The sequence below is a fragment of the Festucalex cinctus genome, chromosome 6, assembly GCF_051991245.1.
Source record: "Festucalex cinctus isolate MCC-2025b chromosome 6, RoL_Fcin_1.0, whole genome shotgun sequence".
In the NCBI taxonomy this organism is placed as follows: domain Eukaryota; kingdom Metazoa; phylum Chordata; class Actinopteri; order Syngnathiformes; family Syngnathidae; genus Festucalex; species Festucalex cinctus.
Window position 1 is genome coordinate 6925931 of NC_135416.1, and position 21435 is coordinate 6947365.

General features: G+C 40.3%; 3 protein-coding genes across 10 annotated transcripts in view; 1 reads left to right on the forward strand and 2 right to left on the reverse strand.

Moving 5' to 3' along the window:
• Positions 1 to 10674, reverse strand: part of ncf4 (neutrophil cytosolic factor 4) — a 23938-nt gene extending 13264 nt beyond the window's left edge. For 3 of the 5 annotated variants that reach the window (XM_077524466.1, XM_077524465.1, XM_077524464.1), the window contains exons 1-5: positions 6960 to 7460; positions 6719 to 6878; positions 3671 to 3741; positions 3097 to 3224; positions 1321 to 1369 (exon numbers count right to left, since the gene is read on the reverse strand). In XM_077524466.1, the coding sequence (XP_077380592.1) occupies positions 1321 to 1369; positions 3097 to 3224; positions 3671 to 3741; positions 6719 to 6878; positions 6960 to 7208 (657 nt within the window). In that variant the 5' untranslated portion in view covers positions 7209 to 7460. The other 2 variants (XM_077524467.1, XM_077524468.1) reach the window with 2 other exon arrangements.
• pvalb7 (parvalbumin 7) overlaps positions 1 to 12871 on the forward strand; it is a 17093-nt gene extending 4222 nt beyond the window's left edge. Inside the window, exons 2-5 of the mRNA XM_077524469.1 lie at positions 9952 to 10020; positions 11526 to 11655; positions 11728 to 11837; positions 12411 to 12871. Coding sequence (XP_077380595.1) covers positions 9952 to 10020; positions 11526 to 11655; positions 11728 to 11837; positions 12411 to 12436 — 335 coding nt within the window. The 3' untranslated portion in view covers positions 12437 to 12871. The remainder of the gene's footprint in view (positions 1 to 9951; positions 10021 to 11525; positions 11656 to 11727; positions 11838 to 12410) is intronic.
• baiap2l2b (BAR/IMD domain containing adaptor protein 2 like 2b) lies at positions 11520 to 21415 on the reverse strand. Of its 4 annotated transcripts, XM_077524463.1 has the most exons (14): positions 20363 to 21415; positions 20190 to 20265; positions 19374 to 19460; positions 18119 to 18180; positions 17491 to 17562; positions 17333 to 17422; positions 17095 to 17226; positions 16760 to 16864; positions 16498 to 16600; positions 15199 to 15406; positions 15078 to 15128; positions 14692 to 15001; positions 14565 to 14608; positions 11520 to 13470 (listed from the first exon to the last, which is right to left on the reverse strand). In XM_077524463.1, exons 1-14 carry the CDS (start codon positions 20414 to 20416, stop codon positions 13395 to 13397), a joined length of 1470 nt encoding a protein of 489 aa, XP_077380589.1. In that variant the 5' UTR covers positions 20417 to 21415; the 3' UTR covers positions 11520 to 13394. The 4 variants fall into 4 exon arrangements, with proteins under 4 accessions (XP_077380589.1, XP_077380587.1, XP_077380586.1 ...); XM_077524461.1 differs by lacking the exons at positions 20190 to 20265; positions 20363 to 21415 and adding an exon at positions 14147 to 14191 and having other exon boundaries at positions 19374 to 20126; XM_077524460.1 differs by lacking the exons at positions 19374 to 19460; positions 20190 to 20265; positions 20363 to 21415 and adding an exon at positions 14147 to 14191 and having other exon boundaries at positions 18119 to 18299.
• Positions 21416 to 21435: the final 20 nt, after the last annotated feature.

Consider the following 21435-nt stretch of genomic DNA (forward strand, 5'->3'; position numbering starts at 1 on the left):
TAAAATTAGGTACACCTGCAAAAGCTAATCAAATCAAATTAAAGAGGTCCAGAAAATGTTGCCTTTGATTTGGAGCGACACTCGTTCGCCAAACATGTTTATTTTGTAGTTTGCAGTGGTTGAGACTTTCACTGCATTATACTGAGAATTGTTTTGATTTATATTCACAGTCACGTACAACGCATACAGAAAGTATTTCTACTCTACTCTAAATCAGTGATTCACAACCACTGTGCCTCAAGAGATTAGAAATGTGCAGTAAGAAATTATTCAATTCCATGTCACCGCTACGAATTAAGACAAATAATTTATATTTTTCATCGATCTATGCCAGCCACGTATAGTGACAGGCAGAACAATTAAATGCTCTTCCACTAGATGGCAGAAGGTCCAATTAACTTATTAACCTGTGCATCCAACTGTTGCCATTCAAAATAGTATGAATTTTTGTTGAACTAATTAAACAGGCTCAGATTTCACACCGAGTTATTCAATTTGTGAGAAAACTGAGACAAGATCATGATTGTTTCAGTACTTTTTGAGATATTTTTGTTTAGTGGTCTGCTGTAATATTTTTCCAATGTGAAACGTGCGCCTTGGCTCAGTGAAAGTTGGCAAACATTGCACTAAGTTGTTTAAACATCTTCAGTATGATCAGTAAAATTATGATGCAATCAATTCAAACTCAGTTGAGCGTAGCATTGCAAAGGAGGTGAATGGGTGATTTTCCTTTTTTTTTTAATACATTTGCATAATTTCTAAAATAAAATTAAAATGAAATAAAAAAAAAATCCAGTTTAACATTATTGAGTATTGTGTGTTGAATTTTGAAGAAAAAACAAAACAAAACATAAATTTAACTTATTTTGGAACATGGCGCATGTGTGGACTAAGTGAAGAGGTATGAATGATTTGTGGAGTCATTGCAGCTAAATTCAGCAGCTAAAAATAACCATTACAATATTAATACCTATATGTGTTCACTTAAATTTGTAATTATACACTGTGCCAATGCAGTACAAATATTCTCACCACAAATGGCAAGTTAAATGTTGATGCATTCACTCCAATTGTGGAGCTAATTGTGTAACATGTTCTGAGCAAACTCGGTATTGATTCTTCACATGTTTGTCTATATTGATTTTTAGTTTGAATGTGCGCGTCTACTCCCCCGCATGGTCACGTGTGATGCTGTGGAGCTGGCTGTCATGGGATGGAGCAAAGTTTTGCTCATATGGATTCAGTGTGGTTGTTACTCTGTGGGTGGCCATGGAGACGGTAACCAGAGCAACAATCACAATAAAATAAGTGCGCATGTACCTCAGCCCTGGGTGATGAGAAGAGGTCTGTCTTAGGTTTGACTGTCTTCCTAAAAGAGCAAGAAAACAATGTGGGTTTATTTGTAATAAACTCAAGAACATTTGGAACAAGCACTGTTTCTGGTGTGGGGATGAAACAAAAGGGAAATGCGCGTGAAGGGGAAGTAATGAGAGTCAAATTTTGCTTTATTTCCTCTTGAGAGAGTCTCTCCTTACCACATATTCTCCTGGCGAAACACGCCATGCGCTAACCATCGGATGGATGAACGTTCATCACAAATAAGGAAGTAGGCTCAACTTCTAAGTACGCCTCTGCGCATTATAAATGAACAACTTGCTCACCTGTTTTAGCATTGAACCTTCTGATAAGACACGGGTGATCATTTGAATCCATTACGTTGATTCCATTTTTTTAGATAGTTTCTTTTTTTTTTTTGTAATTGTACGGTTAAAAATAGACAGCTTCCAGATTATTGCGCGTGTACATGCACATGCGGCAAAGATTCTTCCATTAACAACCCAAGCTTAATTTAGCTCCTCCCTGATGTACAAAGCTTGTCTCTCAGTTGAGATTTGTCCTTTCAACATAGTTCCATGACATGCAAAATGTATTACTTTAAAAAATGCAAATTTTGAGTGAGTTCTTCATTAGGATAGGTCCTCCAAAAAAATGAACCGTAACTGGCATTGAGACTCTCTCAATATATCTCTCTATATATCAATTAAAAAAGAAAAAAATGTCACGCAAGGGTTGAGGAACAAACCCACAACTTCACGTTGGGAGACAGTCAATCTACTCCCTGAGCCATACAGCTCCTACTGTGTGTTAGTATATCGCTCGGGTCAGCTGGAATCTCCGTAAGTCCAAGACCAAAAATTTTTGGTCTCTTTTTGGATACAAGCAGAGAGTAGGAGTGGCATAGCTCAGGTGGTAGAGTGTCAGTGACTGACTGGGAGTGCCAGTCTCCCATGCTAAAGGTCGTGAGTTCGTTCCTGAACCCTTGTATAACTATTTTTGTCTTTAAATAAATTGGTAAAAAGTTAAAATCTGTCTTTGAAAAATGTACTTATAATTTCAGAATGTAAAGTCTTGAATAGTTTTTTTTTTTGTGATAGGCAAATTCTCTCATACAACCTAAACATACTTTGAGTAAAATTTACTCTGAATATTTTACTCTCTTCCCTCCCAAGTGTAAATTTTCCTCTGTTTAGAGTGGGACAAAAAGACTGTTTTAGAGTAAAATTTACTCTACAGAATTTACTGTGTACCCTCATTAAATACAGAGATGTGATTTATGATGCTAATAAAAATAATTGAATTATGCGTTCAGTTCAATTAATGTATTTCTATAATTATTCATAAATGAAATGTGACGACACCCATGGACATGGCTGCGGAACTCAGAATCTATCTGCCTGTGCCCATGACCAAATTCACCAAAATTGTGCATAGATCAGCTGCGCCAATATTTAGACGTGGTCCGAGCAAAAGTTGCACCAACTTTAGACCAACTATCTGCCACCAAATTGTTATTCCGTCAGACGTCTCTTCAAAGACACACCCTCGCTACGACGGAAAAACTCGCATGGCGCAGAGTGGTTTGTCAAATTAATTGTTTGGAAATTCAAGCAGGTGACTGAACTAGATTCATAAAGATTTTGGACTTTTGTTATTCATTGGCACAATGTGGACCAACATAACTTAGCTGATCATTCTTGAACTCTTTCCCAATTCTGCGAATGGTGCTTAGCGAGATACATGGACAAAGGGGCTTACACTCTGCGGGTGGGCGGCCTCAGACGCCTGAGCGCTCGAGGCCGGTGTTGGCTGTCCTGCTCCGTCTGGTAGAAGAACATCCTGAGATCCTCGTCCAGCAGCAACCACGTCGGCAAACCCAACAGTCTCTGCAGGAGAGAGAAGAGAAGGAGGAATCTGATGGGAACGGAAGGGTTGTGGGAGACTAGCGAGGTGGAAAGTGTGAAGCAGGAAAAGATGGTGGGGAAAAAAAACAAAACACGTAGGTTGCGGCCAAACAAGCAAGGCAAGTGAGTAGGAGAAGACGACGTGGTGTGAGTTTGTGTTTTTTTTGGGCTGCACGCAGCGTGTCAAAAGTCCCACAACTGCTGTCAGTCAGGCGTGATGTGGGCACGGGGCAGAAGGAGAGAGAAGAGAAAGAGAGAGAAGAGGCGACGCCTACGTGCGCAGCTTCATCTGCAAACTGATGCGCCAGTGAACGTTCAAGTCAGTGCGGCACCCACCTACAGCATCACTCAGCCCACTTATAGGTGAAGGCGCACAAGTTGGAGCGAGGCGCAACAAGACTTCGCTTCGACTCGAACGCAGCGATTACCTTCATGTACGTGTTCAGCTCGGGAATTCGGCTCTCCGCGATCTCCCGTTTGTTGCCGATGAACACTTTACCTACAGACAGACAAAATGCACTCTAGTATTGTACTGTGAAAAAAAAAAAAAAAAAAACTTACTGTACACCATCGGTGTTCAAACTTTTTTTTCGAGCACCACGGAAAAATGGAAGTATGTAAGGGACACTGACTTTAATTTATTAAACCAATAAAGCTATCTGCTCGTTATTTTTGAAAAACTACTACCGTAATTGCTGGACTAGAAGGCGCACCTGATTATAAGCCACACCCAGTACTTTTCTAAAGGAAAAAGTATTTTGTACATACATAAGCCGCACCTGACTATAAGCCGCATGTGCCCACATTGAAACATGAGATATTTACAAAGAAAGATGGTACACAGAAAGAGTTTTCAAAGGTTTAATAATATATCTTAGCTTTTCTTTTCAAACAGTGCCTGTGTCGCGGCAGTAACACAGCAGCAATACGGTCGTAACTAACAGGGCTGGCTAAAAATAACCATTAAAAATACCGGTAAAAGTCACTGAGACTTCTTGTATTTTCCATGATGAGAGTCTGTTCATGCTAATTTTATTCATGCACAAAAAGCACCAAGTTACATTAAACTTGCATCTTCCTCGAAACATATATTCCACCTGTCTCACTCTTACCTTTTCCGCTCGAGCGCCCCTGGCGGCGGAAAAAATACATATATTAGCCGCATCATTGTATAAGACGCAGGGTTTAAAGTGTGTGAAAAAAGTCGCGGCTTATAGTCCGGCAAATACGGTACATAACTTTGGGTTAAAAGCTAATATTTTAGGATTTTCAAGATTTTTGGGGTGTCCATGGTCTTCTTGCCCACCCCTGCACCAAACAAAAGTGATAAAATCCCATCTCCACATTCAGAACCAAAACAAGAGTAAACTGTCGTGAAGTATTTTTTAAACAGTTACTTAAGGATCATTAATGTTCATAAAAGTGGAAGAAACAATTTTTGCCTTCTAAAATTAATAAATTTTAAAAGACGATATAGAGTATATGCCTGTGATTAATGTTATGTTGCTCAAAGGGTTTTAAAACAGTGCAAAGTCAATCCTAGCTTCATTAGACTGTCTATGGCATTTTACCAATTTGTTAGTATTCAGCTAGTGGTGGTTTTAGTTCTGAAGTTTAGTACTCAACAGTTTCTCAAATGAGGCCCACATTATAAAGACAGAAATCCAAAAACGACACAACCATTGTAAGTCTAGAAAAGATGAGGCGGCACCGAGTAAATCACTCCCGGCCCCAAGGCCATCTAATGCTGTTATTAAATCCCATTTAGCCCACTCTTAATGACCCTCGGTCTTAATGTTCAGCTCACATTCAATCAATTCCTCCTCCTGCTCTCATTCACGCTAAAGCAGTAAATGACTCAGCCACTCTGTGACACGAGTTTGTTTGAATCGAATCAAATTGTCTTTTCTAACCTTCATCTTTGCAATGGTAGAGATCTGTTTCGCAAAATCGACATGGCTGGAAAATCCTGGATTACATCAAAATTACTAGTCAAAAGAGAATCATTCCGCTTTCTAATGACTTGTTTCAAAGTGCCCTAGAAGACCATATGTCTTTTTTTTTTCCTGTCGCCTGACATGCTATCATCCCATGCCTCTCCTTCGGTTTCCCTTTCCATCTTGATGAGCTCCGCAATTAAACGCGTCAGCTCTAATATTATCCACCAGATTCCTCCGTGGCAGATGCTAAAGTTTGTAGAAAAGTTGCGCCCCCCCACCCCCCACCCTCCAAAACCACCCCAGTCCTCCCATTCAGTGAGTGAGACTGATTGAAATCATAATGTATTCCATTTCCGCAAAAGATAAATGGTGATTGGGTAGCATACATTCAAAGCAGCACACTTTTAAAAGGTTTTGCTACTTTCGAATTCCAAAAAAAGGTGCAATCAAATCCTGAATGTAAAAAAAAAAAAAAAAAAAAAAATCAATAATGCAATACTGGGCTGAAATGATGAATATGAGTCATTTCAATTCAAACCCACGCTGGTGAATAAACCAACAAACTTTAAAATAGCACATTAATCAAGTTCCACCCATGAAAACCCAGCAGGCGTAAAAGAAATAAAACTCAGATGGACAACATACAGATGTTTTAGCTCAATAACTTGCTGTCCAGTGGAAAGGAGGTACTGTATCTCCAAATTCCAAATCTGAAATACAAGTTATTTTCTGGATCAAATTCCCTATTCTCATTGGACAGAAACACGACGAGAGCAGTCGTGCTAATGCTACTTAGTGATGTTACACACACTGAATGTTAAAAATAGTCTTTCACTGCATGTTGTACATATGGATGACATTTTTGTTTTAAAAGGAGAGCAGTTATAAGCAAGCTACACACTTCTAAGTCACAGCAGCTTCCTCAAGCTAGCAAGCTAACCAGATAGTGATGGCTGACACTAGCTAGCTCAATGTTAGGCGTCTTTTTATGCTAACTAGCAGGCTCAGTGTTGACGTCAAACATTGATGGATGTACCTTTTCATCATCAAGCCACTGACTTATACTTGTCAATTAAATGCAATCCTATAAAATGTATTTAAGGACAGTAATTCATTCATTCATTACTTCCCACCACTGACTTCTCCCACTATATACCACAAGGCTTCAAAACAGTCAGTTTATGAGCTAACCAAGTCAGTTATTGCAAAAATCCAACATTGAGTCACTACAAACAGCTGATATAATACATAAGTGTTTCTGGCAGTCCAACACTTTCATGTTTTTCTCCATTCTAAGCGCTTTTATTGCTTTCTCAGTACTTTTGGTACAAAACGTTTAAACGGCCTCCTGTGGTGCAATCAACAGCTACACCGATCTCGCAAACAGGTGTGCCGCAACTCCAGCACCGCAATCAAAGGCCAAATTGTTTGTAAGCTACTTTTTGCACACAGCAGGCAAAAAAAAAAAAAAAAAAACTTTTTGGATGCCAGAATGAATAAATCGACAGTGACTGAGAGGTTCTCTTAACCAGATACCTGGAAGTATGGGCAGCACGCAGGTGTTGGGACCAGGTCTGTCCGGATCTTCTGGAGAGTATCTGGACTCCAGGATCTGGTGAAGACTGAAAAACTCTCGGTAGCGCCTGTAGATCAGATACTTGCTCGATCCTTTGGTCTTCACCTCAACAACAAATCTCTGCCACAGTGGAAGGAAGACGAAGACGTTTTCTAGGTCGCCGTGAGCCTGCTTTTAGATTGTGTTATTTTTCAAACTCACAAAATAGTCGATGAAGCCTTTTTTCTCCTCGATATCCGCAATGGTGGCACTGATGGGGACGTTATTAGGTAGCTGGTCAAAGTCACTAGATGGGTAAAAAGGTAACAGGAAACACTTTGTTGTCCAATCAATGACAGTAGCGCTTACCTTTCCAATATGTACTGACAGTTTGGCAAATATGAGAAACGCACAACATGTATACATAGATACAACAGGACAAACATACATGTAAATATGCATTCCATACATGCATATTTAAACAAATTACTCATGTTTACCAAAATTTTAGTATCTCAATACCAATTTCTATTTTGTTACAGAGAATTAAATTTGCTGTGATTTCTACATTCTAAAATGTTACTCAATCAACTCAATGTACATATTATTTTTAATGTTTATACTTCAACAATGGTCATTTTAATTAGTTGTGGTTTCTTCTATGTTAAAAAACAAAACAAAACAAAAAAACAGTAAATTACTGGACCTCAACCAGTGAAAGGACACTCACCTCTCATCACGTAGCTGCTGCGGTAGCGACATGGCTGAAGGTGTCAGACGGTGTAGAAAGCAAACAAAATGGCTTCAAAAGTGTGAATGACTGTGCAGTGGAAAGAAGCATCAGGAAGTGAGAGTTCCCTCTGATGATGATCCACATACGCACGACCAGGGGCGGACCAGAGCGAGACTGGTAACCAGGAAGTGTTATGCGGTGCTCCAAAGCCACCAAAAAAGGGAAAACAACTAACAACACATTGTCTTTTGAATTGCTGACTAGAAATAAAAAGTATACTAAATTAAACTATGCAGATCATCCCTTCCAAAAAATATTTGGACTCATTCATACTTTTAGTTGAAGTAGCCCGTTTTAAGAAATGTGCCATTCTATGATAGGCTATCATCCAATCATAATTCAGTGGTAGCTCTCCAACGTAACGTTAAAATACTGAACATTTCATTTAAAATTAATTTAGGGATTTCCACATATCACGTGTCAATTATTTTGTGGCCTGCTAAAACAATTTGTTTCATGTTAAAGTTTGTACCCAAATTATTTTCACTTTTAATAAGACTAAAGTCTTGCAAGCATTTTTCTTACCTAAACCCTTTTCAAAATAAATTCCTCAATAGTTGAATATTCTACAGTTTGTTCCTTGACTTCTTATTTCAAACCAAGCTATCCATTATTTAGGTGTGTTCAGTGATCCAGCTCTGTTGCAAATGGTGAAAATCCGCAAATAGCTAATGCAGCCACTAAATGGTTTGCAATCACGTATAGGTGACACAAGATGGCGGCAAATCACTTAAAATGTAAAGCATCAACACCATGCGTTTGACACGTACACGATCATGAATTTATATTACATAAACAACTCTACTCAATACTTAAATTATTCACCACCTTCACCTTCATGAGGTTCAACAATATATTAGCTAACATACTAGCATTAGCATAAATACCATCCTAGCACAACCTGACGTGGGGCGTGGGGAAGCTATTCTGGTACAAAATCTCGATTATCGGGACATTCGTATCCCACCTAAAACGCAAAACACTTCTTTGTAATGACTGACAATTAAAATTGGCGTGGAATCAGGTGTGCAGTGTGATGCAAAGTGCAAAGTGAAGGACAAACAGCACAAGAGGAGTGTTTGGCTGTGTTGTATGACACTGCAGTGAAAAGATGTATATAAATACACAAAAATACACGACACGTACAACAAGTTCAGCTTCTTGCGGCTGGCAGACAGACACCCCTCACTGTGGATAATGGAAATGAGTTTTCGAGTGGCTATTCATTTTCAAGGACAGGAGGGATCTCTGCAGCTTGTTTGTCCAAGTGAACACACGAAGAAATGCTGGGTTGTTTTCCTAACCCACTAGAGTTTGAATATGTTTAAATATGCATGCTGGATGGGTAAAATTATATCTATTAATTCATTGGGTATATATTTACATATGTATGATATACTTACCGGGCGGGTCACGGTTGTATATCTACATTATTATCATTATTATTATTATTATTTAGTTTGTCACTTGTCCGATTTCCTGTGTCATTACATAAGAGGCTGACTGCGTAACAGGCCAAACTGCCAACAACTTGGTGGATTCCTTTTTAAAAATGCGCCCACAGCCGCCCTCACATGCAAAAGATTTAGCGTGCACGCTAAATATACCGTTGTTGGCGCCCGTGCATATTTGGCAAACAGTTGGGGCCTTCCGTCTCCCGCTCAAGCTGCTTACAGTAGTTAGTCTCAGCTGCTAATGAGATAATTACAGTTAGTTTGTTTTCTGCTGCAATAACAGCATTTACTGTAGGTCTGAAAAGATGCAAGATTTGCCTCATGGCTTGCAATACAGTATAGTTTTGTCTTATTTGAAAGAAAAAAGTTGACATTTACTTATTATTACAAATTATTGATTAATATATTTTTAAAAGATGTATTTGTTGATATTTTTAAATAACATGCATGTGATTTACGTTATGTTGCTATATCTCCAGACAAAAAGTCTGGAGATATTACCAAAGGTGTGTAATTTCAAGAAATGACATTTTCAAAAACATATTTTCATTGGATTAGCAACATGATAACGAACATTTGCGATGCAAATGTTGATGCAAATTCATTCACAAGTCGTGAACTTCAGGCACTAATTTCGCAGTGGTTGATGTGTCCAGACTTTGACACCCCTTATAGCCAATTATTAAACAAAACATTGATATAAATATTGACATAAAACCCCACAAAGGAAAAGTGGGACAGTTTGGGCTGGAAATTTTGGAGTTGGAGAAAACAAGGCTTAGAATGCTACTCCCCACCATTCAATTTGAAATGTGCTCATGCAACTCCTAAGTTTAATGGATGTCGGTTAGGCACTAACAACAGAAGCTTGAGTGCAGCTTGTACAGTACCTTGTTTGCTGATGGTATTGTGGACTGTCCTCGCAACTTACTCTGTACCTTTTGTGTTTCCTCTGCATCTCCTCCAGCTGACAGGATGGTGATGACGGACCTGTTGAAAGCGGAGGAGATCAAGAAAGCTCTTGATGCCTTTGCAGGTTGGATCGATGACCTGTGTTGTACTTCTCACTAGATGTCCATTTAAAGGCCACACTACAGCATCACAATTGGTTTTAAGTTCAGACTTCTTCTTCTCCTTAAATAAATGACATATTCATTTACAAACCCCATATTATGTTTTACATGGGTAGCCTTTGTGAAATATTTGAAACTGACGATCGGGATGCGCTAGGTTTTACGCCCAAGCACGCGTGCGCTGTCTGCGAAAATGGAGGCCTGCGTGCAAAAAGTTTGAGAACCACTGATCTGAAAAAATAAATAAATAAATAAATAAATAAATAAAATGTGGAAGGAAGGAATGAGGTAAATACTTTTTCTCACGCCTGAACCTACATAGCATTTGTTGGAACAGAGCTTATAAAAAGTGTTTGGAAAAGGTTGGCACTAAAGGCGGGTACAACACATGCTAATTGTTAACACTAAAGATTTCACCACAGATGAATCTAAGCTTCCTCCCCCAAACCTGATTTCTGTTGTAGTACCAAGACTAACCTGTGAGAGGCAGCCTGATACCACATTGCATCCAGAAGAACAAAGAGTGGTACAGCAGGGACTGAGTCCTGTGAAAAGTGAAAATATGTGAGCAATTGACACACACAAAAAAAAAAATAATAATAAATAAAAAAGAAAAAAGAAAAACCTTCCCCCCCAATTTAAGCTTCTCAAGTCTCAACTCTCTGAGGACTCGAACCTTCGAGTCCAGGCTCCGGCCTTCCTGGGTGGAGTTTGCATGTTCTCCCCGTGACCGCGTGGGTCTTCTCCGGGTACTCCGGTCTCCTCCCACATTCCAAAGACATGCATGGCAGGTTAATTGGGTGCTCTGAATTGTCCCTAGGTGTGCTTGTGAGTGTGGATGGTTGTTCGTCTCTGTGTGCCCTGCGATTGGCTGGCAACCAGTCCAGGGTGTCCCCTGCCTACTGCCCAGAGCCAGCTGAGATAGGCGCCAGCAGCCCCCGTGACCCTTGTGAGGAATAAGCGGTCAAGTCTCAACTCACTTAAACATTTCTGGTCACCAAGGTGCCACCTGATGGCGCTACAAAACACAAAAACAGCCAATGGGTGAGCTTCTTGGCAAAAAATTAGGAAAGGTCTGGAAGAAATAGAAAAAATCAGCAGAGATGAATCCATGAACCACAATTCACATACAGTATATGCAGGAGAAAAGTGTCGTTGAATTCATAGACGAAGCTACTCAGTGTTAGAGAGGTGAACAGGTTCAACATTGACACTTGCTGGCCAAGAGTGTTTTCATTCTATTTGGTAGGAAATATTACCTGGAACATACCCCACAACACAGCATACTCAGCAGGATAATCTTCTCAAGATGTCCAATAATCAGGCTCTTGCTGATTTTGATCAGCAAAGATGGAAACATGCTCAAATCCGGTCCAATTATCTGTATGTGTAGCCCACTTAACACAAAAAGGACACTGGATGAATATTGATGGGCTCTTTTGCCTACTTGTTTGTTTTTGCGGAGTAGCAGAGACGTTCGACCCTAAAAAGTTCTTCGACCTGGTGGGAATGACGGCGATGTCGGCCGAGAGCGTCAAGCAGGTCTTCCGGGTTCTGGATGTGGATGGAAGTGGCTTCATAGAAGAAGAGGAGCTTAAGTGAGGCGAAAAATTAGAACATTTTTGTCGAGTCCTCCTATAAGATGCAGAGAAACATTCCATCTTCCTCAGGTTCGTGCTGAAGGGTTTCTCCAAGGACGGCAGAGATTTGACAGACGACGAGACAAGAGTGTTCCTCAAAGCCGCAGACAAAGACGGCGACGGCAAGATCGGCATTGACGGTGAGAGAAGAGCGGAAGCTTTGTCTGACAACCTATGCGGTCAAAATAAGAAACAGTAGGATAGGCGTCCCAGTTAATAACATGAAACAGTAAACTATTAAGTTTTCGGAATACAAACAATGCCATGTCAACCTATAAAAATTTAATCCAGCTCAAACTATAAGTCTACAGAGAAATTAAAAGGTAATAAATGTAAAACTCAACTCAACTCAACTTTAGCATTAGCATGCTAGCGATGACCATTTAAGGTAAACAAACAGTAACCACCATTTAGTTCGCAATACAACATACGTATGTGAATTGAATTGAGTGGATGTCTGTGCATGAGCATTATTACAAAATTAGACACCAACAAAATTAGCCTAAGCTAAACCGTTAGCAATCGCAATTAGCATTACTGCGCTATCGACTCCTATTTAATAATGCTCGTGCACAGAATATAATAACACGTTTTTTGTTGTTGTTTTTTTTAAGAAAAAAAACATTGGGGGTAATGGGCGATTATTCGAAAAATCAATCTATAAAAAGATGAAATAGTGACAGCCTAGTCTTATTCATTTTCTTCCTCACCAGAGTTCGAAGCGATGGTGCATGAGTAGGAGACAGCAGGACGTCCTCCTCCACCTCCCTGAATTCATAGTTTGTACCTGCCACCATCAAACTCCTCTCCCCTTCCCGGGGAAACCCACACATGGAGTCGGACCGGCCTCACCCGCGACAACAGGCAGCGTCCTAGAAGAGGTGTTACCAGATTTGGGTTTAATGTTTTTTGTTCGGTATCAAATGTACTTCTGTATCGGGTCACAATCATTCTTGATGAGCTCATAAAGATAGCTTGGTGCTAGTGCTGTTGTATTCCAAATGATTATTTTTCATTATTTGTTATTTTAATATTTTGGTCACATGCCAGTGCACCTCCATCCTCCTCCTCTTCACCATGCACCCCCTCTCATCCACCTCTAGATGACACAAAAAAACACAACCAAGAAGTGAGAGAAGATAGTAAGAAATGATAATAAAAGAGTATTGCGTAATGGATATTTCTTTTACTTGTTGTTACATTCAAAACAAAGCTGCTGGACATCAAAATACACGATCAGCATTGAAATAAGAGGAGTATAAACCCTGTCAATGATCCGAGACGCCAAATCAGCATTGAGTTAATCACAGTTCATGTACAGAATAGAAAACGAATGTGGACAGCATATGTTTACAGAACAGAAAGTCTAAGAAAGATGCATATGTACATATTTTATATAAGACCACGGCAACGATCGATCAATAACCAATAAATATAATATACCGATATATACTTTACAAGTAAATCTGTATTTGTGTTATTTCTGTCTTATGTAAGACTACTGAACTAAAGTGTAAACATTGAAAACAGAGTTCGGCTTTGCGTCAGGGCAAACCCCCAAGAATAGTGAGGGTTCACTGTACAGATGTGAAAACATCCCACTGAAGAACGAAAATCTATGTAAATATGAAATTAAACGTGCTTGTGTTCTCATCATTGCCGCTTCACGTACAAACCCCGAACCTGGCCTGGTGCAATCAGTGGATGCGAGGGGCGGATCGGTCATCAGTCTTGGTGGGGCGAAGCTTCACGGTGGCAAACGGGTTTGTGCCTCTGAAATGAGAGGATGATGGAAAATGTCACACAATCCCTTGCAGAATTTGCCATTGTCTATGTACACACGCACGCACACAGATCTAGTTGGAAACGTAACACCATTTTTTTTACCCTTCATCTCCAGCGAGTCTCAAGTCACATAACATGAGTCACTTAGTTCACAAATTGTAGGACTAGCTTGGCTAAAATACATTAATTATAATGACTTGGTTGAAAGTTAGTGGAGATTCATCTTGACTTGCTTGTTTTATCCCACACTAATCTACTACATGCTTGAAACTTAAATGTACAGTGTGTAAAAGTTCACCACTAGATGTCGCTAAATAATAGAATGCAGCTGAAGCGCATGCGTTTCAAAGTACGCGCAGTACGGTGACTCAGAGAGACCACACTTCGCAAGCCCACCACGAATTATTATTTGCTGTGAGCGAGCAAATATATTGGCAAAATACCGAGCGAGCTGGGGTTAGCCAGAGCAGCTAGCAAGAGTGGCTAGTGGGAGCTACCCTGATCCATAGGCTGGATCGAGTGTCTAACAAGAGCAGCAAAGTCAAGTCATCTTTATTTATATACCAAGTGGAAGAAGCGAGTAAAAATCTTGCGAGAGCAAAGCAGAGGGCGACCCCCAGCTGTGGAAGGTAAGCGGCAGTCGACCCATTGGGCCCGACACTACCTGTAATCAGGGCTAACTACGTTCACAAAGTTGTCCTTTGGGCATCTGGAGTGGGAAGATGGCGGTGAAACATGTCAGCCTCTTGTTAAGGTAAGGTTCCAACCATGTAATATAATTACCGACTAGACCTATGATTATATAAGACGTTTTTTTTTTTTGTTTTTTTTTTTGCATATTATTGAAATCAATAGTGTTTTTTAAAATGAATGAATTAGTAGTTCACCACTAGATGGCGCTAAATATTACACACTATGCCTTTACAGATGAAGACTTAAGTCCTACTTATGACTTTCACATACGTGACTTTCTCCCACTTTGACATATTTCATATTTTAAAACTCAGTTAAGATGTTACAAATCGTGTGTGATAGAACACGAGTGGGAGTCAAATGAAACAGAACCTTGTCAATTGAATTACCTTGGAAATAGAGGGTTCTCGGGTGGGCCGTTTGGTGATAAAGCCTAAAAAAAAGCATTCAATCACTCTTTTTTTTTTTTTTTGTAAGATGATATTCATCGCTGATCAATCTACCATCCTCTATTACCTGTGCGTCAGGCGCGGGAGAAACCGGTCGCAAATCCACAGAGCCCCGTTGGAGATTCAAGCTCTTAGGAAGAGGAGGTGGAGGAGGTGGAGGTGGCGGTGCCTCAGATACCTGAACAGGTTTCGTCTCCAACACTTGTTCAGCCTTCTTCTCAGGGAGCGGCGAAACGGGACGGAAGTCTACGGACGCTCTGTGGTTTGGTGTGGCGGGCGGAAGGACATCGCCGTAGCTCTTGCTCTCTAATTGGTCATTTTGGGTGTCGACCGGGTCCAGCAGGTTGTTCATACTGTTACTCCGGAGAGAATCGCCACTGAGAAAATTTTTTTTAGAATATCAGATGTGTGGACTGTAGAGAGTGAGCGAAAAGCTGCACAAATGAGGTCAACCTGTCGAAATCATCAACGGGGCCCACGTAAGCAGCGGGAAACCATCCCTGCCTGGAGAAGGTCAAAGCAATTAATGAGATAATTTCTTCAAAATTGTCACATTCCCAGACAGGAAACACACCTTAAGCTGCTGTCGTTGCGACCGTACAACCAGCCGTTACGTGGTTCCTGGACCAGCACGGTGACCGTCTCGCCCCGGGTGAATGGCAGTAGCTTGGGGTTGGATGAGGCGGGGTGAGACACCAGGGCCTTCATTGGGAGCCCTCCACCCAGGCCCAGAGATTCTCCCACCGAGCTGGAGCGAGAGCGGCTGGGGAGGGGTGATGGTGCTGAGTTTTGGAGAGAGGACAAAGAGATTACTATGCAGGAGATGTAACTGCTTCCCATGGTAGTACCCGGTACGCCAGCTCACACAAGGTTTCCACATTGCATTTGCACATGCCTTCAACCAGCAGGGGGCAGCAACACGCTTATTGTGTCTGCAACAATAGAAATAACAGGACTGTACAATAATGCCAAATAAATTCACCCTAAATAGATTTGCTGGTTCTTAAACTTTTAAACAACTAAATTAAAAAAAAAACACATGTTTTTCACCAAGTGCAACCATAAGGAGAAAATCTGAAATACTTTAGAGTAGTAGGCCCATAGTTGGAAGTGTTCATCAAAAACAGGGTTGAGGTTGTATTTCTAAAATTTATATGTAATATAACTTTATGCCACTGTAACATTATGCAGAGTTTGGACATACAAAAAATGATTTAGGCTTTAGGTTTAATAAAAAACCGTACCTAAATAAATATTTGAAAAAAAAAACTTCTAAAAGATTACATTAAAATGTATTGTACCTAAAAATTAAAGACAACTATCTCTGCTTAACGAATGACTCCACTTGATTCGAAAAAATATTTGAGATTGTGATTCTTTCGCCTACCACTATAGAGGGAGGGAGCCCTGTTCACAATGGGTACTCGGCAAAGACTCTAGTCTCGCCAATAGTTTTCAGACTGGATTCAAGTTCGAATTTCCCGTCCTCTGTCTGTGGATGTGAAGTCCCAGTGTGTACTTGAAGAAAAGAGTGCGCAGTTTCATTTTTCAGCCACACATGGCAGTAGCGATTCGAAATTCAATTTCTTGCATTGAGCAGCTTTAAAACAATAATAGTTGATGATTGTTACTTTTCACCATAGTCAACAAAGGAAAATTTGTCAAATGAAGAGCCTTTGGGGAAAAAAAACAAAAAAAAACCCCAAAAAACCCCACATAGAATGGTTGTTCGAGAGAGCTACAATTCCTCAACTAGGGAATAAAAATGCTTGAAGTACTGGCAACCCACACCATTAATATGTTACAATATGACAATACCAAAACACAATCCCAGTATTTGTGCCATTGACTACAAAAATTGCTGGACGCCCACCTCGTGAGGGCACCTTGCCCAGCGCCTGCTGCTCCCGCCTGGCCCAAGACATGTCGTCATCTCTGGCTACCGTCTGCAGCAGGGAGCTCACGGACCCTCGCAACTGCAGAGACGTGAAAGTTTATGTTACATACATCGCTAGTTGCTCATTTAGAGTGCTACATGTCCAACAAGATGCATCATTGTGCCAATCTGTCATCTCTAATCGACTAAGAAATAGCACCTACAATTGTCACTCAACTGAACTGAGAATAACTCGTACCTGTGCATCTTGGTCCAAATTCGTGGGCGTTCGAGATCCGGAACCTCTGGTCTCATTGACTTTCTCCTTCCATCCCTCCGCTTTTTGCTGGAGAGACATGCCTGTCTGAATACAAATGAGAAAAGGTGCTCACCTCATTAAATCCTGGCCTGATCAAACAGCAATAAGCAGAAAAAGGCCTGCAGCTGTTTGCTTATTAATGCCATGCCCTTGCTTGTTTGTGACTTTGACAAATAGTTTCTTGAGACGCATTAGATAAGCTTTGCTTGTAAGAACATTGCAACTTTTGCTCACTTGAAAGTTGCAGCTTTGTGTGTGTGTTTGGGTGCTTATACCTTGTTAACCAAGAAGAGAAGGGACTGGGTGAGACCGCAGTGTTTCTCTGCCAGAAAACGATATCTCCTCTCCTCCTCCTTCAGGATCTCCTGCTGGCTCTGCTTTAAGTATTGCATGTAGTCGCTGCTCTCCTAGTAACACAAAGAACACACAACTTGAGTTTCTGTTCATGTAAGTTGTTTGGATTCACTATATGCACAAGTCACATTGTTCTCCAAATTCATGTATAGATGTTACCAGAGAGTCCCTGAAGGCTCCCCTTCTTAGCTGTTTCTCCAAAGCCTCGGCTTGATTCCTCACCTCCAGTTCATACACTCGCCGGCTACCCTGCAAAACACACTGTGACACTCAGCGACACATTTTTGCTTTTCCTTGAAGCCATTTTCGAGCCTCACGTCGATGTACTCCTCGTCCAACTTGACGTTCTTCTCCATGGCTTGTAATACCTCCACCTGGAACCATCGGAACTGTAGCAGGGAAAATAATAACATCAGTAGGCCATTGTTTCCATTATCAGGTTTAGTGGAAATACAAATATTTACATGTCATTAGGAGCCAAGTGTGGAATTAAAGGGGAAGGCAACACCCCCCAAAAAATCTTGACAATATGTTCTATGCAGCCCCATAGTCTAAATACAGTATTTTGGTTAAGATTGCATTAGTGGAATATGTTAAGCAGCAAAATCAGTTTTTATCAATATCAAAATGTTGCCATTTGCCACTTGCTCGAGTGAAAATGACATCACAGTAGGTAACAACCAATCACAGTTCAGCTTTAGAAAACTGGTTAGCTGTTATTGGTCATTGCCTGAGCAACTGTGATGTCATCTTCAGTGGACAGCAAGTGGCAAAATGGCCGCACCCTAAGGTGGATAAAAACGGCTGGATTTTGCTTCATAACTCATTTTCCACAAATGTAATATTAATCAGAATGTCATGTTTATTAATTCTGTTATTATTGTCAAGAAATGTTTCAGGTTGACTTCCTCTTTAAGAATGTGAACGTGTATTATGAGTACTGACAACTCCCTCCATCTCAGCAGTGAGTCTCCGTTGTGTTTCAGATATCTGGATCAGGACATCCCCTGAAACAGGACCGCGGACAACTGCGGTTACTATTATGACATCAAATAAAGCATTTACTATTGCGCTTGCCCTCATTATAGTCACAGGTGAACTTGAGCCTATCCTAGCTGACTTGGGGCAAGAGCGGGGTACATCCTGGACTGCTCGCCAGCCAATCGCAGGGCACGAATAGACAACCTTTCACTCTCTGAGTCTTCAATGAACCAAACTAGCATGAAATATTTTAATAATAATAATAAATAAGACTACCTTTTATCAAGAATGTCTTTGAATGTGTGAGGACAGAGTTAAATAGAGGCACATTGCTTTTTTTTTTTTTTTTTTTTTAAATTCAGTTAGTTTTAATCAGTTTTTGGAGCAAGTTTGTAAGATTTTATAGTTTTATATTTTCGAAAAGGCTTCCTTTTAATTTTTACTACTTTAATTTTGTTTTTTATAATATATATTGTATTCGTCAAGTTTAGGATTAAAAGTACGGTCACTGTAAGTATTGTACAATAAAGTAAACTACAATTCTAAAACAACTTAACTTGGTTATTCTGTAACTACGGATATATCCCAATGCCAAAATAAATACATAAAATAAAAACTCTTGTATGATAGTAATTGACAAAAACGAAAATGAAGGAAATTTGATTTTACGTTTTATGAACGTAAGTTGATTTTTTTTAATTGATTTTATTTTGTTAATGAAAATGTTTTTTGCATTTTTTCATTAACCTGCAGAATGCTGGGTGACATGGTTTGCAAAAACTATTAAAAAAGTTATGAAATCACAAAAATGACCGCCAACCAAATGTTAAGTTGAACCTTGTGCCACCAATGTGCTTGTGGTGAGGACGCCGGTAGACTGAGTGAGCACTTCTGAAAAAAAGCAGCCCCTCACCGCCCCCATCAATATTTTAACACACGTCACTCAACAGGACCGCTCATCAAGCTGCAGTACGCTGACCTTCTCAAGTTATCTAAAGTACCAGAAGCACGTGCGCTCTCATCAGCGGAACCAATCACGTGGGACTGAATACAACGGCATGTCCCGGTGGTCATAGTGAAAGTGACACTAGTGGAAAATACTGGAATGCACTCATGCGCTCACAGAAGTGCACAGTCATGAAAAGGTAAGTAGTATAAAAACGGTTAGAATTATGCTAAGGATTTTTTTTGTTGATTGTTGTCTAGTGTCATAACTTACCAAGAGAGCGGGAAGATAGTGTGTGAATCGCCTGGTCGCCCATCTTGGCTACAGCACTGAAGTAGGCCTCACTACAAACGGCTAATGCTGTCAAAATATACAGAAAACATGAAACGGTAACACCACTTTGGAAATTCTGAGCTCATTTACTACAGAATACAAATGTGTAATTAAAATTTGCTTCTCCCATTGGTCGCTGAATCAGTGGAGGCTGGTGTTTGTAGATCTCACACTGTTTCATCTATCCTTCCTTTCTCTTTAGTCTTTCCTCTGGTCTTTTGAAGTCTTCCTAATCTGTTGGAATGTAGATGTTTCTGGGGTTGGTGAAAGATTCTGGTTTTGTAACTCTGTGGGTGGTAGGTGGTGTCTGGTTGGTGCTGGATTTCACTTTCATTCATCTTTCTTTCCTTTGATCCTTCCTCTGGTCTCTTGACAACTTCACAACTCTGGCGGGACTGAAGTATCCGGGTAAGGTGAACGGTTTGGGATTTTTAACAGGTTTCAGGTGAATTAAAGAGCACAATACTCGCACGCACGCACATGCACACACACACACACACACACGCAAAAAGAAAAACAAAAAGAGAGCGATGATGATGCTGACATGTTGACTCAGGAAGGCTGTCGAATAATACTGAGCTCTCAAGAAAAAAAAAGATGTTTAACTTCATTATGAAGAATACATGTGCAGATGTGTCAACCACTACTCCAACATTACACAAATGGCACTGAAATTATTCAGGAAACTCATTCACGGATTTTTAACTGTTCCACTTTGTTGCAGCTGTTCATTCATAGACACACACAAACACATACCTTGGAAAGCTTTGACATAGCTGTTACCCAACGCAACGAGCTTCTGAAGCCCAGGGTTGAATTGTTCCATCAGATTCTGCAGTAAGAAAAACAAGCATCAACGCGTGCGCGTTCTGCTCTCAAGTCGAAAGCCAAAATGTGTTCCAGAGACAGAATACAAAATTGGAACTCACCGAATAGACAGATAAGGTGGATCTGTGCAGCTGGTCACTGCTGGTTCCTGACATGGTGCCCGACGGGAGAGCAAATATGAAATTCAAATATGTAACAGCTTCAAGAGAGGACAGGCTGAACTGAACAAGTTTAGAGAGTCTGGATCCCCATTCAAACTTTTGCAGTTCCTCAGGGAGTGAGCGTGCGCAAGCCCTAAAAGTCACCTTCAAATGGTCCAAAAACTGAAAACACCTGTCTAATAGACTAAAACTTTTTTTTTTTTTATCCTTTTTCTGCCCTTGACCAGTTACACTTGCAATAAAAATTCAGCTCAGCCTGAGGATTAGAGCGGGCAAGCGGTCGAGGGCGAGAGAAAAAGGAGCAGGTGCCATCGATATGAGCTGCCAGGTAAATTATTGATTAGCAAGCCTGAAAGGAAAGGAGGCAGAGGACAGCCAGCGAGCCAACGAGCTGTGAAGTGACCTCATTAAGTTTTGTGATGAGAACTACTGGCTTATTTATACAAATAAAAACGGCAGCAACAGTTCTTAAAGTGTAACTAAGAGCCTTCAAACTAACTTTTAAGCCTTCATGAGTGAATGTAAAATACTCAAAGTCCAAAAAATGTTTGCTGTTCATGACATTACTCACCCTGGAGCAGAGGAGGCGAAGGAGGACTGCACCCTCAAAACAGGCTTCATCCAATTCCTACAATGCTTATCCACATTAGGGCCACAAGTGAAACTATTACTACTCTATATAGATGCAGATGCTAATACATTAGCAATGATAATAAAAAAAAAAAAAAAAAAAAAAAGAACAGTAATACCAAAATTAAATACGGTAATAAAATTCAGATCCCAAACCTATTTAAGAACCATGTCGCAAACAAGGGGCTAACTACAAGGGGCTGCCAAGGTTAATTTCAGTAAGAGAGAGAAAAAAAAATACGGGTGGCAGAGTGGGATATAATCTTGATCCTTGCAATATTAACCAAAAACGTGTCTAAGGCAAGTTATTAAAACACCAGCAGACTGTTTTAAAAGACCCATAAAGCAGTCATGGATTTGCATTCGTCAAATATGAATATGAA